Raw genomic sequence first — 10,252 nt, forward strand, 5'->3', positions numbered from 1 at the left:
ACCCCAGCCTGGGGCTGCTGCAGGGGCCTGGCTGCCCCAAGTGTGGTCCTGGGCGCGGAGATGTGTGTTTCTGAGGTGGCACTGAGCCAGAGGAGAAGAGGGGGAGTGACGGCGGGGCAGTCCCCTTCCCCTTGGGGTGTGGCCCCAGACTGTCATTGTCAGTGACTCGGGACTGGGCCTTGGGGAAGGACTAAGGTGGAGAAGGTGGCCGGGCCACCGGGGGATGTCTCCTGGGACTCCAGGCGAAGGGCCTGGTGTGAGTCCAAGTGTGGGGGGCAAGGACATTGCAGGGCCTCAGGGGGCACAGAGCTGTGTCCCGCGGTTTGTGGGTGCCCCACACCGCACCCACCCTGGGCTGGGGCTGGGACCCACTGGGCCACTTCCTGGCTACCCTGCCTGGGGTGGGGGGGTGGGGCTCCAAGTCTCCCAGGTGTGGCCTGGGCTGCGATGGAGGCTGGCTGCGGCATGGGTGGGAGGGACGAGGTGTAGTGAGGGTTGCTGGCTGGCCCCCTGGGGGTAGGACGGAAGCCTGACCTGCAGTAGTACCTGCCATAGTCATGGACAAGCAGGGAGCACTTCATGAGAGGTCCAGAAAGCAGAGCACCTGGGCTGGCAGAGGGCTGGCTGCCAGAGAGGAAGGAGAGGCCAGGGCCGGGGATGGGAGATGAGCCAGTGAGACTACCTGAGCTGTCTCCTGTGGGGCTGCAGCGGGTCAGTTAAGCTTCGGGAGCCTGAGGCACAGTCTCGTGGTGACAAGCAAAGGTGGACAAAGGCGGCTGTGGAAAGAACCCGGTGCCCAGAATGCAACAGGCAAGGGGAACCCACGGAGTCCGGCCCTGCCTGCCAGCAAAGGGAGCAGAGACAGACTGGACAGGTGGCCGCCAAGCAGCCCAGCACAGCGGAGGACTCGGGAAGGACCTGCTGGGCTTGGTGACTGGGGGACCTGGGTGAACGCCAGTGGATGGCGAGGAAGGGAGAGGAGAAAGCCAGGGAGGCCTGAGGCGGCCAGAAGATGCTGGCAGAGGGTGCAGGGTGGAGATGGGTGGAGGTGTCCAGATGGGAAATCTGGGGAGTCCACAAAGTTGAAGGCCATGCACGTTGCAACATACAATTGAGTGATTATAAATATTTGGGAAAGTGTCACTTCAAATCAGTTAAAACAGAAGAAAGAGAAGGGGACACCTTGGACAATTCTTGTGTGTAGTTGAGAGATGAAGGGAACCAAGACCACAAGTGGCACTGGGTCTGCCAGAGCAGGGACTGAGACAGACACTGTCCTCAACCCTTACCTGCCACATGGCCCCTCACCTGTGTGAAGACAGTGCCCCACACCAGCATTTCCAGGGCAAGAGTGGCTGGGGGGGCCTCTGAACATGTGTCTGTTGGTGTGTGAATGGGCTCAGGGACACCATGAGGCTGGGACGCATCATCTGTCTGGAGTGGGTTTTATTGTGCTGCAAAGCCTGGCCCACCTGCCCTTCTCCAGGCCCCGGCTGGAGCCTAGCTGAAGGAGAAGGCCGACCCACAGGCCAGTCCCTCGGGTCCCTGTGGCACCCCCTCTTGGTCACTGCCCAGAGGGGCACCCTTTGGGTCTGGACCCACCCCTGCCTCACAAGCTGCTGTAGCCAGCCCTTCCTTCTGGAGGCCCCAGGAGGCAGAGTCCAAGCAGGGAAGAAAGGATGCCAGGTCTGGATGGAGAAGCAGAGAGAGAGAGAGAGAGAGGCGTCAGGAGACAGTGAGGAGGCCATGGGGAGAGGGGAACCTTGAGAACACAGAAGCCCTGAGAAATGAGACCCTGAGAGCAAGGATGTGGGACTGAGGCGCCAAAAGGTGCAGCCCTGGGGAGAAAGAAGGCCCAGAGGGAACCTGAAGCCCAAAGGGATGGTGAGGAGGCAGTGCGGGGTGGGGGAGAGGCTGAGGCCAAAATAGAAGTGCTGAGAAGGGGGTTGGGGGGAGTGTGCCAGGGCAATGAGGGGTGAGACCCCGGGAGGAGGGAGCCCTCCCCATGGGGCCAAGCTCTGGCTGTGCTCAGCTGGCCCCAGACTGCTTCCGGCAGAGGGCCTGGGGCATGGGTCCCCCAACCCAGCCCAGCCAGCAGTTGGAGTGGTGGGTGGCAGTGATTTGCCTGGCATGGGCTGGGCGCCTGGACCTCATTTCTTGCCCTTGAATGTGCCTAGGATCTTGGGCATGAACTTGCCCACCTTGCTGTCCCTGGCGTCCTCCTCCGCCAGGCCCTCTCCAGCTCTCAGGCCACCGGCTTCCTCCTTTTTGCAGAAGACCTCAAAGCGGCTGTACACGCGCTTCTCCTTGCGCATGCTCTCCATGCGCCGCAGCAGCCGGTCGCACTCCTCCGAGCTGGCAAGGAGCGTGCGGCTCAGCTGGCCTTGTGCCCCGAGGCTGTCCGAGCGGAAGATGGCCGAACATTCGTCCTTGTCGGACACGTCAGAGGCCAAGCCGCCGGCAGCTGGTGGGTGGCCGAGATCTGGGCTGCTGCGGGCCGGGGTGGGCCCTGGCGCGGGGGTCCCGCGATGCTTCTGGCCGTGGGCGCTGATCTGCTCCAGAATGGCCTTGGTGTCGTCCCGCAGATTGCTGCTGTACAAGGCATTGGCCGTGGTCGAGACCACGCGCGCCCGCGGACCCTGCTCTTCTGCGGTGGGCTCGGTGCTGTTACCACGGCCCAGCGACGGCCGCCGGGGGCTCTCGAGCTGCCCGTTCTCCTGCGGCGCCACAAAGCCGCCCTCCTCCTCCTGCCGCCGCTCGCCCTTAGGGCTTAGCAGCTGCCTGAGACGCAGGGAGCCCTTGCGCAGGACCTCCATGGGTCCACCCGCCGGCTCCTGTGCGGGCCCGGCCTTCGGAGACTCCCCGGCCGAGGCAAGGGTGAGGCTGCCCCTGCGCTCGGGCATGGGGGGCACGGGGGGCACGGGGCTGCCTCTGCGCTCAGGCACCGGGGGCACCGGGCTGCCTCTGCGCTGTGGGTGGACCGAAGTGGGGCTATCCCTTTGCTCCGGGTAGGCCGAGACGGGGTTCCCCTTCTGCTCATTAAATCCTGCTGTTGGGCTGCCCCTCCGAGTGGGAAACCCTGGCGTGGGGCTCTCCTTACTCTTGGGGTAGGCCGAGGTGGGGCTCCCTTTCGGCTCCGAGTGGAGCACCTGGTGTATCCCGGGCCCCTCCGGCGGCGGGCTGTTCCGCCCTTGCGGGGAGGTCGCCTGACCCTGGGCTGAGGGGAAGCGAGAGGGCACCCGGTCGGCGTCACCGCGGCCTAGCGTGTCGAGCAGCTGCGAGGCCGTGAGCCCGGCAGCTCCCGGCTCCCGCTCGGCCTCCTGGTGCAGCCGCTGCGCGAAGGAGTCGCGCAAGTCGAGCAGGCAGCTCTCCAGGCTGCGGCGCTCGCCCGCCGCGCCGCCAAGAGCTGCCACCTCCTCCTTCTGGGACACAACCGCCTTGCTGTGGCTGGAAACGTTTACGGCGCCACCCCCATCACGGACCGGGCCCCTGTACTTCTCCAGAAGCTCCGCCACCTTGGCTGAGGCGGTGGAGCGCACGGCCTCGCCGCCTGGGCCCAGCGTCTCGCTGACCGTCTGTTCCTTGTGCATCAGCTGCACCTTCTCCGTGGTGGTGGCGGCTGCGGCCCCGCCCGCGCCCTCCGCCTGTGACGTGCTGAAGATAAGCGAGGAGCGCAGCCGTGAGCTGCGCTGGAACAGCGGGTTCAGGCGCGAGCGGAAGGAGTCCTGCTTGGCCAGGCCCAATTCGTCAGAGCCTTCGCGCTCCCAGGTGTCGCCCCCGCCCGAGTCCGGGCCCTTGGATAGGAAGGCTGCGGGGCCGCGAAAGGCCGAAGGGAGCAGGTCCCCGGCGACTGCCCGCCCCCCGGGGCCCAGCGCGTCATCTTCATAGGCCTGGGTCTCCATGGGCGCGGGCAAGCCCTCGTCACCCGCGTCCTCGCCATGGCTGCCGCTCAGGTAGGAGGCCAGGCGCCAGTGCCGCAGGCCAGCCCGCCCCTCGGGCCCACCCCTGCGCTCCGGCTCCTCCGCGGGCGCAGCCTCGGGGCCGAACCTGGCCACTGCCTGGCATGGGAAACGTTGGCCTAAATTGGGGGGCGGGGGCGCGCCGGGCTCCAGGCCGAGGGGGCCGGGCCCGAAGGCGGGGTCCGATCCATGGCGCACCTCGCGCGACGCGCTGGACGGCACGTAGTCCAGGCGCAGATGGCCGTCGAGCCCAAGCTCGGGGAATCGCGGCCCGCCGCCCAGCGCGATGTCCTCGTGATCCCCGAAGCCGGGACGGCCGGCGCGCAGCTTCTCGAACAGGCCCTGCGGACGCGCCGGCGCCAGCTGCGGGTCCCACTGATAGTGCTGCTGGTAGAGCTGGTCGCGGTGGAAGTGGCTAGTCTGGAAGCGGAAGTCGTCGCCGTGGCTAAGGAACGTCTGCCGCGACACCTGCCGCGCGGCCGCGAAGTTCTCCACGGCGCCCGCGCCGTCGGCTGCCGCGTAGCTGTGCCGCTTGAAAGCGTCCGTTTCCAGGTGCCGCGCCTGGAAGAAGCCGCGCGGCCCGGCCAGCTCCCTGCCAGGCCCGGTCTCGGCGTCCAGCCGCCGCAACAGGGGCCGCAGCCCCGCGTGTGGTTCCATGATGCCTCCGGGCCCCCGCGGCGGCTCCTCCCGGCGGAAGGCCGACAGGAAGTGGCGGTCGGGGTCGAGGAAAGACGGGAAACCCAGGCCCTCTTCCCGCGGCTGAGGGAACAGCAGGTGCGCCCGCTTGGGGAAAGAGAAAGGGGTCGGCGCCCCGAGCCCCGGGCCGCCCACGAGAGGCCCCGCGCCCGCGTACGGAGCCAGGGCATAGGCGTCCATGGGGGCCAGCGCCCCGGCCGCGGGCACCAGGGGCTCCGACTGTGCGAATAGGATGCGGAACTCCTCGTCGAAGCTGGAGACCAGTTCACCCTGGAACACGTGCGCCAGGCTGCGGTGGATCTTCTCGAAGGACCACATGAAGCTGGGGATGGGAGGTGGGCAGTGAGTCCGGGGCAGGGCCGAGGCTAGGGGACACGGGCCTCGCAGCGGGAGGTGCTGGAGGCAGGGGCCGGGGCTGTGTCGGGGGTCAGAGACCTGGCGGGGGCGGGGTTCGGAATGGGGCCTGCGGGAGCAGCGAGGCCGGGCTCTGAGACCTGCTTTGGGTGAGGTGCGGGGGCAGGGCGCACCTGTAGTTCCCGCTCATCACCACGGCGCAGTCCACCAGCAGGAACTTCTCCTTCACGTGGCCCTTGAAGGACTTGCCGGTTCGGCAGTAGTAGGTGGGGCCCGCCACGGTGCGCACGCGCAGGAACTGGGGGAGAGAGGGGAGTCAGTCTTTGCCGAGGGGGTCTCTCCTCCCGCCCCCTCAGGTCACTCACATCCACGTGGTGCAGGTTGACCTGGCACTTGTCTGCCATGTCCAGGAAGTGCTGTGCGTTCATCTCGTCCAGCAGGATGTAGACGGGGACGCGGCGTGCCGCCGCCTCCAGCACCTCGCCCAGTAGGTCCACATCGGTGAACATGTCCATCACCACGGCCACCACCTGGGAGGGTGGGCCAGATGAAGGGCAGACTCCCCTGCTGTCCCCACCGCCTTCTCCAGCCTCACCACAGCCCTGGGGGCCCTCTGGATCACCCACAAACACTGTCAAAGGCCACAAGCCCATCCCAGGGGAAGGGTCAGGGAATGGGGTGAGGGTGGGGGTGCCAGAGCCTCTACAGGAGGGGCCTGACATGGGGTGGGGGGCTGCTGGCAGGGTAGGTGGCCCATGAAGGACCCCAAGCAGGCGAAGGGCCTGTATCTTGGGGAGAAGGGGGCAGCCCTTCAGCTGGGGAGCTCCCCCCTGGGTACAGAACCCTGGACTGGAGAGTGGTACTGGCCAGGCAAGCCCCTGCAGTCCCCCTGCCCTACAGAGGACTGAGGCCCAGGCTCCTGTTCTGCAGGGTGGACCTGGGCAGAGACAGGAGTGTTAATAACTTTCGCGGCGGCGGCTCCAGTCCCCCTGTTGAACACAGTCCGATTGCTGCCTCGTGGGAGTAGGAAGTCTTTGGCTGGACCACGGCCACCGGGCAGGACCAGAGCGTTCCCGGAACAATAAATCTGGGCCAGCCCCTGGTGATGCCTGAGGACCTCTGCCACAGACTCCCCACTGCAGTCCAGGACCCTCACCTTGGACGCTTCACCTCGGACACCTGCAGTGGCCTGGCCCACCCCAAGCTGGCCACCCTCGTGCTTCATGCCTTCACCCTCACACTCCTGCTTCAAGATCCACCCCATGGCAGCGCACCTGCTGGGCGGAGCGGATCATCCTGCGTGCCTCGTCCTTGATGCTGGGGCTATCAGGTGGCGGTGGCTGCACCAGCGTGGTGACCTCAGTGCCCTGGAAGCCGAAGGTCAGGGGCCAGCCCAAGTCGAGCTCCGGCACGGCCTGGTCTGAGTTCACCGGCCAGTAGGTGCCCGAGGAGCCGTCCATTCCCACGTCCTGAGGGCTGCCTTCGGGGGACTCGCGGGCGGCATGCTGCGGGGGCCGCAGGTGGCAGCTCACGTGATCCAACTCCTCGGGGCACAAGAAGGCGGGGGCCCCCTCCGATGCCAGGAAGCGGCTGTAGGCCTCTGGCCCACCCTCAGCCAGCGCGTCCACTGCCAGGCGGTAGTACTCTTTGTAGTGAGGGGGCAGGTACCCGGGGGCCAGCGGGTTGTCCCCCTGTGAGGAGCTCTGGGAGCGACGGGCCATGTTGGGGCCAGGGGCCTGTGGGAGCGGGCAGGGAGACACGTTACCGGGGGCAGGGGCACTGGGGCCCCTCCCCACCCTCACACTTGGACACACACTGGGGAGGAGGACCTTGGGAGGGTCTTGGAATTCACGGCAGCCTGGGAACCAAGCCCAGCTCATAGGGCAGACACCCCCAGGCCCCAGAGTGCCCCTAGCAGGGGTGGAGACATCAGGGCACAGCATCAAGCACTCTGGAGGGCCCCTATTCATCCCAGAACCCAGGGATGGCCTTGCACGGCAGCTTCCAGGCAAGGGCTTGGCTCCTCCCCTGCCCCCCAAAAACCTGTTGCCTTTGAGTTGACTCTGACTCATGGCAACCCCGTGTGTGACACCACAACTGGGTTCCATAGGATTTTCTTGGGTGTAATCTTTACAGAAGCTGACTGCCAGGCCTTTCTTCCATGGCGATGCTGGGTGGGTCTGAACTGCGAGCAAACCATTTGTGCCACCCAGGGTCCCAACCCGTCCCCACTCAGGGTTATATGTGACTTTGGTGGCCTGGGATGTTTTTGCTTTGTGAGCTCCTTCCTCCGTTAAAAACAAAACAAAACAAAACACTCAAAACATTAAAAGTTATATTTTCTGACTGCTGGTATAAGGACAAACACAATCCAGGCAAGTATCATGATTATTATATTCACTTTTTCCTCCTGATTTTACAAAATGTGAACCCATTCTTGCCGGCCTCTGCCCCCGCTGCCTGGGACATGCTGGGCAGGCTGCTCTGCTTCTGGGCCCATCCTGCCACTGCAGAACGCAGCTGTCCAGGGCTGGCCCGGGCCAGACACAGGTGAGCACAGGACACAGGCTCTGTGACTGTCATTATCGTGGGGACGGCGGCCTGAAGCCCCACTGTACGACTGAATCGTGTCCCCAAGATGTGTTCAAGCCCCAAGCCTGCACCCGTGAAGGTGGGCTTGTTTGGGAATAGGGGCTCTGAGGATCCTCTCAGTTCACAGGAGGTCACACTGGAGCGGGGGGTCCTTGTCCCTTCTGAGCCGTGTCTTATAGGAGACGCGGAGAGAGGAGAGACAAGGAAGAGTCTCCCCCGGGATCTTTGGAGGGAGCACGGCCCTGCCGACACCCTGGATTTGGACTCTCAGCCTACAGAACTGCGAGAGAATAAATTTCTGTTCTTGTAAGCCCCCTACTGTGTGGTGTTTTGTTAGCGCTGCCCCTGGGCCCTAGGACGACCCCCACCCCCCTGCCTTGACCCACCTGGCCACACCTTCTCCCTGCCCCCCCCCCACCTAGTCACAGAGCTCCAGCCCTCCAAGCCCTGACCCCCCCCCCCAATCCCTTCTAGGCCTTCCCTCTGGCCCTCACACCTACCGTCAATGGCCCAGCCCAGCTGATGGCCCCATCTTTGATAAAACCTCCCTGGATCTGGGCTGCAGCGTATTCGTTCTCCACCCTGCTCAGAGTCCTGTCCCCACCAGGCCCATCCACATGGCAGTAATGACCTCCCCAAGTCTCAGGGGTCACCGCCCTGTTCCCGCTGCACTTGGGACGCTGCAGCCTCCGTGGTGGCTAGCCGGCTCATCCTTTGCCACTTGCCCAACCTCACACCTCCACCTGACCTCCACAGGGCTCCAGGGCTGGGCCTCTCCGGGAAGCCGGCGGTGCCCTTGGAGGCCAGGTGAGGCCTCTCTCGGGCTCCTAGGGCCTGTCTGCGCACGTCACTGAAGTACCTGGATACCTGTCTGCCTCCTGCCCCGCCCCTGCTGCGCCCTCTCGTGACACTGGGGAGGGGCCCCTGTCCTGCCTGCACTGAGGCTCCTGGCTGGGAGCGTGACTTTGCAGGATGCCCAGAGGGGTAGGATACTACCCCCAGGAACATCCGGGAGGTCTGACGGGATGGGGTGGGCACTGGCTGGCTGTGCTGCATTGGGGCCAGGGGACGACTGCGTGGGAATGCGGGAGCCTGGATGCTGTCGTAGGGCAGGACAATGTGGGGACCTGTCCTGGCTGGCTTCCCCAGGGATGACATGCTAGCTGCATGTGGTGATGGGAGGTGGGGGACTCTGCTGCTGCCTGGGAGACGCGACCTGGTCTGACTATCCGAGAGACTTGGTCCCCACACTCCTTGTGAGATCACTTCTCTATCTGACTGCATCCGGGTCCCCACTGTCTGTCCTCACAAGGGTGGACGTGTTATCCTGGTTGGACCGGGATCAGACTGAAGTGGACCACACGGGGCAAGCGGCGCTGTGCCTCACTGTAACTGACCACGGTGGACAAGACTGTGGGGTTTGTACCAGGGTCTCAGGTGGTGGACAGGACTGTGGTGTCTGGGCTGGGGACTTGCTGTGATCATGGTGGACGGGACTGTGGTGGATGGAGCTGTGGTGAACGGTGCTATGGTGTCTGTGTGACCATGGTGGATGGGACTGTGGTATCCAGCTGTGCCTGGCTCGCATACATTTCCAGCTATCCTATCTGTACTGAGGTCAGTGTCTGACAACACGGAGGTAGGGACATTGCTGTGCATCAGACTGGATCAGTATCACACACCATGTCTGACCACAGGGCCTGGGGGCACTGCCCTGCTGACTGTTGGAGGGTTGCACTTCACCATCTGGGGGCAGCCACACAAGAAGTGATACTGTCCCATCTGATGTCCCTAGGAAGGGTCAGCCTGCATGTATTGGGGGGTCCTCCAGAACTGGGGTACTGCTGCTGGCGAGGGGCCCTCCCACCAGACGACCTTCAGGCAGGGGCCCCCAAATCTGGTGTGACAGGAGGCTGCCTGCTGGGTCCCCTTCAAAAACACCAGATTTCCAGGGACTGTTCCTCGGCAGTTTCTTCTCTGAATCCGGACCCCCACTGTGGACTTCCCTGGGCAGTGGACACGCCCCGGACAGCAGTTTGTGGCCACTACAGAACCTCTCCCCACACATTTGCCTACGGCCCCGAGGTAGGGAGGGGCCTGATCCCACCCAGGCCCATGACTCAGCAGGAATCCGCTCCTCTGTCACTGACCTCTGACCCGAAGCCCGACAAAACTGCCAGGGCCCCCCCAGGCTCCAGGGCTTCCTTCACCTCGGCCTTCAAGAACCCTATCACTGCCCACCTTCACTGCCCACTGGGTAGGAGGTGAGGCGTTTAAGCGGCTGGAAGAAGGATCCCGAGAGAAAGATCTGGGGCTAAGGGGTGACCCTGTGCCAGGTACGGCCCGGCAGGGCGTGGGAGAAGTTCGTGGGAGGAGGGGGCCTTAGGCAGCCAGACTCAGGCCAAGAGGTGGGTTCCAGCGGAAAGGGTTCCCCGACCGGAAGTGGGATGAGTTGTATTTTGTGGGGCGATCACATAGGGATGAACGGGGTTAGCGGACACCAGGAAGTTAGCGGCTGGCCGGCCCAAGCCAGGGGCGTGGGCCAAGAAACCCGGCCACTTGCTCTCCCTGGCCACCCAACACGTCGCAATCTGGGAGGGAAGTTCCCAAGTAAGGGTCCCGGCAGCGCCCAGGCACCCCCCACCCCCCCC

The 10,252-nt window shown here is 64.7% G+C and overlaps 1 protein-coding gene across 1 annotated transcript; it reads right to left on the reverse strand.

Annotated features, from left to right (window-relative positions):
* Nucleotides 1-2,150: 2,150 nt before the first annotated feature.
* FAM83H (family with sequence similarity 83 member H) lies at nt 2,151-6,730 on the reverse strand. Its single transcript, XM_004387380.1, has 4 exons — nt 6,284-6,730; nt 5,375-5,539; nt 5,183-5,307; nt 2,151-4,977 (listed from the first exon to the last, which is right to left on the reverse strand). Exons 1-4 carry the CDS (start codon nt 6,728-6,730, stop codon nt 2,151-2,153), a joined length of 3,564 nt encoding a protein of 1,187 aa, XP_004387437.1.
* Between the last annotated feature and the right edge of the window lie 3,522 nt (nt 6,731-10,252).

This window comes from Trichechus manatus, unplaced genomic scaffold (assembly GCF_000243295.1).
Source record: "Trichechus manatus latirostris isolate Lorelei unplaced genomic scaffold, TriManLat1.0 scaffold00185, whole genome shotgun sequence".
NCBI classification, from domain to species: Eukaryota; Metazoa; Chordata; class Mammalia; order Sirenia; family Trichechidae; genus Trichechus; species Trichechus manatus.

Excerpts from the sequence above, each read along its gene's own strand:
- FAM83H (XM_004387380.1), bottom strand. The coding sequence starts at position 6,730 with ATGGCCCGTCGCTCCCAGAGCTCCTCACAGGGGGACAACCCGCTGGCC. Across the intron at positions 5,308-5,374 it reads TCAACCTGCACCACGTGGAT|TTCCTGCGCGTGCGCACCGT; the intron begins GTGAGTGACCTG and ends TCTCTCCCCCAG. Across the intron at positions 4,978-5,182 it reads GTGATGAGCGGGAACTACAG|CTTCATGTGGTCCTTCGAGA; the intron begins GTGCGCCCTGCC and ends TCCCATCCCCAG.